At 30.6% G+C, this 5,949-nt stretch overlaps 1 protein-coding gene across 1 annotated transcript; it reads right to left on the bottom strand.

Annotated features, from left to right (window-relative positions):
- Positions 1-1,913, bottom strand: LOC107955482 (histone H2A variant 1). Its single transcript, XM_016891275.2, has 3 exons — positions 1,711-1,913; positions 1,419-1,548; positions 1-530 (listed from the first exon to the last, which is right to left on the bottom strand). The coding sequence occupies exons 2-3, from the start codon at positions 1,536-1,538 to the stop codon at positions 234-236; spliced, it is 417 nt and encodes a 138-aa protein (XP_016746764.1). The 5' UTR covers positions 1,539-1,548; positions 1,711-1,913; the 3' UTR covers positions 1-233.
- Positions 1,914-5,949: the final 4,036 nt, after the last annotated feature.

The following is a 5,949-nucleotide window of genomic DNA, read 5'->3' on the forward strand; positions in this document are numbered from 1 at the left end:
TGATAAAAGCATCTAAGGAAAACCACAGTTAAAAAGTATCCAACAAAACATCATCATCATCCCTACCCTAAACAAAGATCATAAGTTCAAAGGCAAGAACCTAGAATGTTACTACAACTTATATAATGACCAGATGTTCTAGACAGATAAAACAAAGCCTACAAATAACACACTGACATAACAGATAAAAAGTACACAACAGTCAATATCTAGTTTAAAATCAGACATTGCTACTACTCCTTGGTAGTTTTGTTGATTAGAGACTTGTGAATGTGAGGGATGACACCACCTCCAGCAATGGTACCCTTGATGAGGGTATCAAGCTCTTCATCCCCCCTAATAGCCAGCTGCAGATGCCTTGGGGTGATTCTTTTCACTTTCAGATCCTTGCTTGCGTTTCCAGCCAACTCAAGAACCTCAGCTGTCAGGTATTCAAGAATAGAGGCCAAGTAAACGGCGGCTGTGGCCCCAACTCTCCCATTTGCAGATGCCCTAGACTTGAGATGACGGTGGATACGACCCACTGGGAACTAATATCAACACAAATGAAGTGTATAAAGGGTTGGTGCTGTTGAGAGAAAAAAGCATACGGCTACAACCAAGACTTACATTGCAATTAACCAAGTACACATGAACATATTAGTCAAAGATAGTCAGCTACAAATATAGATACTTAGCTGACAGATTCATCAAGGTCATCTTACTACCAACCAATGCACTAAAACACTTTAGAGACAAGAGAAATGAAACAAAGGACATAGGGCAAAACAAAAGATTAAAGACTCGCTCAAACTCAACCTAGCTTCTAAATTTTCTACAAACTAGACTTATATTTTTCTATACGACAAACAAGAACAACAAATCATTGAAAACCCATAAACGAAATAAAACTAGATTATTCTTTGTTTCTGCATTTCAAACATTCTCATAAAAAAAAACACAAGTTTAATATAAACCTAGTAAATATGTACAAAATGTGAAAAAGTACCGTTGTAACACTGCTCTAATCTCAATAAGGACAAGTCTAGCATCTTCAAAGAAATTATTAAGATCTAAAATTTGGCCCTTTTAACAAAAAAAATGAGCAATTTGAAAATGTCTCGATCATCAACCACAAGTACTTTAAACTTTAAATGTTGTTTGTTTAGCCTTTAAGCTTATATAATACCTAAATATGGAGAGAAATTATCTCATAATATATTTCACGAAATAATAAAAAGATGTACAATTATCCAACCTACAAAAATAAAAATAAAAGCGTATATTTCCGATTTACTCCTTTTATTTTGATCTACAATTCATGAACCCAAAGGTACCAAACACGTATGATTTAAAACATACAATGGAAAGATATAGAAAAACGATGCTATATTTCTTAGCGTAAAACCAAGTAAATGATGATAAATTTTGAGAATCACCTGAATTCCGGCACGAGATGAACGAGAAACCGGACGCTTCTTGTCCTTATCCTTGTCCTTGTCCTTGTTAGCTGCGGTTGTTTTCGCCGCCAAAAGCCCCTTTCCACCTTTTCCTGCCATCTCCGTTCACCTATAAAAAAACAAACATTTAAATTTAAATTCGTATAAAACATCACTAAAACCCATATCTGCTAAATACTAATCAGATCTAGTCAAAGAAATTCTCAAAAACGTTTATAAAATTGAATTGATAATGTATTAAAGGGAAATAAGAGATGGAGGAAAGCGAGACCTGAGAGACTTGGGCCAGTGAGTGAAGAAACTGAAAACAAGAAAGAATAGGATAAGAGTTTTTGAGGGATTTTTAATTAGCTTGAGATTTGGTCGTCATTTTAAATGCCGGAAAATGAAATGGCGGTTAATTTTAGGTGGGAAACTTTATCGATTTCGACATTTCAAAATTTTTCGATGGGATTTTCAACTTTAATAGCCAAAATACCCTTCTCTTTTTCCAAAATCCCGACTTGGTCCAAACAAATGACCCATTAGATTGAACGGGCTGACCCACATAATGGAATGAACGGGCTTGGTCTTCTTTTCTTCTTCTTTTTTTTCCGTAGCCTATTAAAATAGTTATTTTTGTTTACCTCATGTTACATTTTAATTACTTATATTTGAAATATTACGTTTTAATCACTTACGTTAACATGTTATAACATTTTAGTCATTGAGTCATTAGTTGCCGTTAATGGTGTAACGGTAAGTTGACGTGGCATGTTAAATCATCATTTCAAATAAAAATTTTAGGTTAAATTATACAATTGGCCCCCATATTTTTTCATTTTGAGCAATTTAATTTTTTCTTTTATGTTCTTTTAATTCTCTTTCTTTTCTTTATTTTTTATTGTCTTCTGCTTCTCCCTTTATCTTTCTCCCTTTTTCATCTCTTTTAACGTAATTTTTCTATGCTTTCCATTTGTTAAAACTAGTCCCTATACTCTTATTTTTTAACAATTTATAAACTAAAATTTTTGTTTGAAATGATGGTTTAACTTACCACATCAACTTACTGTTATACTGTTAATGACAATTAACGACTCAGTGACTAAAATGTTACAACATATTAACGTAAGTGACTAAAACGTAACATTTTAAACATAAATGACTAAAATATAATCTAATTTAAATAAAAGTGACTATTTTAATAGGTTATCTTTTTTTTCTTCTAAAGATTAAACTAGAGCGGGTCACGCGTCAAACAACAACTTAGAATCTTTGGTATAAATTTGCATTCAGTCCCTCTACTCTTAAGAATTTTAAATTTGACTCATTTAGAATTAAATTAATAACACCATTAACTCATTGTTATTCCTTGCAACTAAAAGTTGAAAGTTACAAGCAGACTATAAGTGGCAAATCGATGCATGTGTGGCGGCAATATAATTTTATTTTTCTATTGCCTATGTAAAACTCAATTTGTTGAAAATTTTGACTGCTTGTTTCACTTGATGTTCAAACAATAAATAGAACAATAATTATGGTGCAATCAAAGTTATGTAGTTGACGTGTTTGACTATTACATGAGGCTTGATTGCATTTTATTAAATCGATGAATTTCGCGCTAGTGTCACGAGTCTAGAACTTTAGTCTGGTGAATCTTATGGCTTTAGGTGATTTTTTTGGTTCAAATTCTCCTAAGTCAACCATACACTCAAAAAATGAGAATTCTCGCATAAATTCTCTAAGGCACCGAAAACAATGCGGAAACAAAATCGAAAAGACTAAGGAACTTGAATTCGAACAAAAAAGTCATAAGGAAAAAAGTAGCATACTAGGTGTTTGAGTAAATGCTCTCAAAAGTATTATTTTAATTCAAAGAGTGGAATAATTACAAATGAGAGGGAAAGTCTCTATTTATAGTTGAATTCCCTCAGATCCAATAGTATAAATCGAATTACATCAACGATTGAGATTAGTGTCTATTTACAATATGAGAGTCGTAAAGGATTTAAACTTTATATAATCTTATCGCTTAGGATTTACAATAATTACCTTGGTAACTCTACTTTTATTGGAGTGTTTCATTGGGCCACTAAGGCTTCAAGTAGATGGGTTTCTCCATGTGTTTCACGAATCAGGTCAGTTCAAGTGGGTCAAATGAGCCTCATTTAATCAATTGCCCTCTATGGGACACTTTGTGTACATTCATCATAGGCTTTGATCTGCAGTCCATGACCCTAGAATATGGATTAATCATCCTCATCCATTCGACTAACTTGAATGAGAATAGAAGAGTTTGAGCTATTGAAGTTTCTTATTCTTATCATTATCCTTATCCTGATTAGAGTATTTGAAGCTATTCAGAGACTTGTTTACGAAGGATTTTGTGAGATAATTACTAAAGATAATTCAAAAGATAAATCCAACTTTCAAATGAGAGTTCAAAGTCTATCATAACATTGCTAAAGGGTGTAACGACCCAATTTTAGACAGTGTTAAAAAATGCAGTTTTGGAACCCTATTTTCATAAATAGGGTCTGTAAGGATAAAATATGAATATTTGAGGAGTTAGTATGAAAATATATTAAATATCGATTTAGCAATTTAACCAAGAAAAATCATTAATTAAAGTGTAGGGACTTAATTGTAAAAGTCCAATCACTATTGAATTTTACTTTAAAAAATGCTCGAGGACATAGTTAGCAATTATCCAAAGGTTTGATAATTAATTTGGAACATTAGGGACTAAATTAAATAAATTGAAAATTATCATAAAATTATGCTATGAATTAAAAGTACAAAGTCCCTAATGAAAGGATATGAAATTAGATTTTGATTTGATGCTAAATAACGAAAAATATGAGTATTTCATATATAAGGACTAAAATGAATAAAATGAAAAATATGTTTGATTATATATTTTCATGTGAATGAGTGGAATTTAATATCATTTTTATGATTGAATTATTGAACGTAGTTAAAGACAACGTCGAGTTGTCTCGAGAGAAAGGAAATGCAAGAGTCGTAGACGAGTATGAATACAATTTGTACTTTAATGATTTGAGTTCAATACATACATACATACACACATACATACATACACGATTTGTTACAAACTAGTTTATTTGAGGTAAGGATTCTACTTGTCTCATGATTTGGTTTATGTGAAATGTTATGAAATGTTGTGGATTGGATAGCAACGAGCATGGTAAAAATGAGTATTAGATAAAATTATAATATTCGATCATGAATATATATATATGTGTGTCTGTTAGAATCAATGGTTACCTTCTTAGTTGTCTCAGACAAAGTCAAATATAGTTGGCAGGCCATAAGATTAGTCTACCAGATTATACTTCGGTTTATATCGACGAGGCACGGAGTGCAATTTTTTCTTCAAGCATTCCAAAGAGGCACTAAGTGCCAGATATATTGGTGCAATGGTCGGATGATCTATCAAAATAATTAACATATAGTTTATTAGTTAAAAAACATATTAAAAATGTAATTATTAAAATATCAAATGAAAAAAAAATGATATTACAAGAATGGTATGAGAAGAATTAAAGTAATTTGAAAATTTATTAAAAACAAAATTTTAAAAATATAATTAAAAAAGTGATAATAGAAATATAGTTTGAATTATTGTTTTCCTAGAGTTTCTTATTTTGTATGTGTAAGGTTAGAATTTATAGGTAGAAAAAGACTATAAATATGAGATTATTACATCTAAGAGCCCATTAATTGCATCCATATTAACACAAATTACTATCCATTTCCTTATTTCCTTTTTTAATTGAAGGATTTGTTTTAAATCTTTGCTCTCTATTTTTTCATGAACAGAAAATTATGTATTTTTCCTTTTTTTTAAAATTATATCAAGTAATTAAATATTTAAATGTGACTTAAGTAATATGGAAAGTAAGTAATACACGTGTTAACTTATTAAAGTGTTAAATGGCAGTATATAAACTATGACACATTAAATTGTTTCCTAAATTATAACTTCATATTGCTAGAGTGTATATATATATATCTTTGGGTTGATTCTCTTGATATTAACCCATAACATTACATTATGTCCAAATTACATATTTTTAACTAGAACTTTAGTTTTACAGACTTGCGGCCTTAGGCAATGTTTTAGTTTCAAATCCGCTTAAATTAATCTTACTTTTCAAAGTGAGAATTCTTAGTGAAAATTCTCCAAGGCACTGAATGCAAAGCAGAAGTAAACTTAAAGCGAAGAAGCAACGAAATATTTAAAGAAGTCACAAGAAAGTAGCACACACAAGGTGTTTAAGTAAATAGTCTCAAATATATTTAATTACTATGAATAAAATATAAGGGATGGTTACAAAATGAAGGGAGAGGGTTCTATTTATAGTTAAACTCCCTCAGATCCAATGGTATAGATGAAATCACAATAACAGTTGAGATTAATGCCTATCTACAAAACTAGAGTCCTAAGGGATTTAAAGTCTATATAATTTTATTCCTTAATATTTACATTAATCATGGTAACTATAGT

This window comes from Gossypium hirsutum, chromosome A07 (assembly GCF_007990345.1).
Source record: "Gossypium hirsutum isolate 1008001.06 chromosome A07, Gossypium_hirsutum_v2.1, whole genome shotgun sequence".
In the NCBI taxonomy this organism is placed as follows: Eukaryota; Viridiplantae; Streptophyta; class Magnoliopsida; order Malvales; family Malvaceae; genus Gossypium; species Gossypium hirsutum.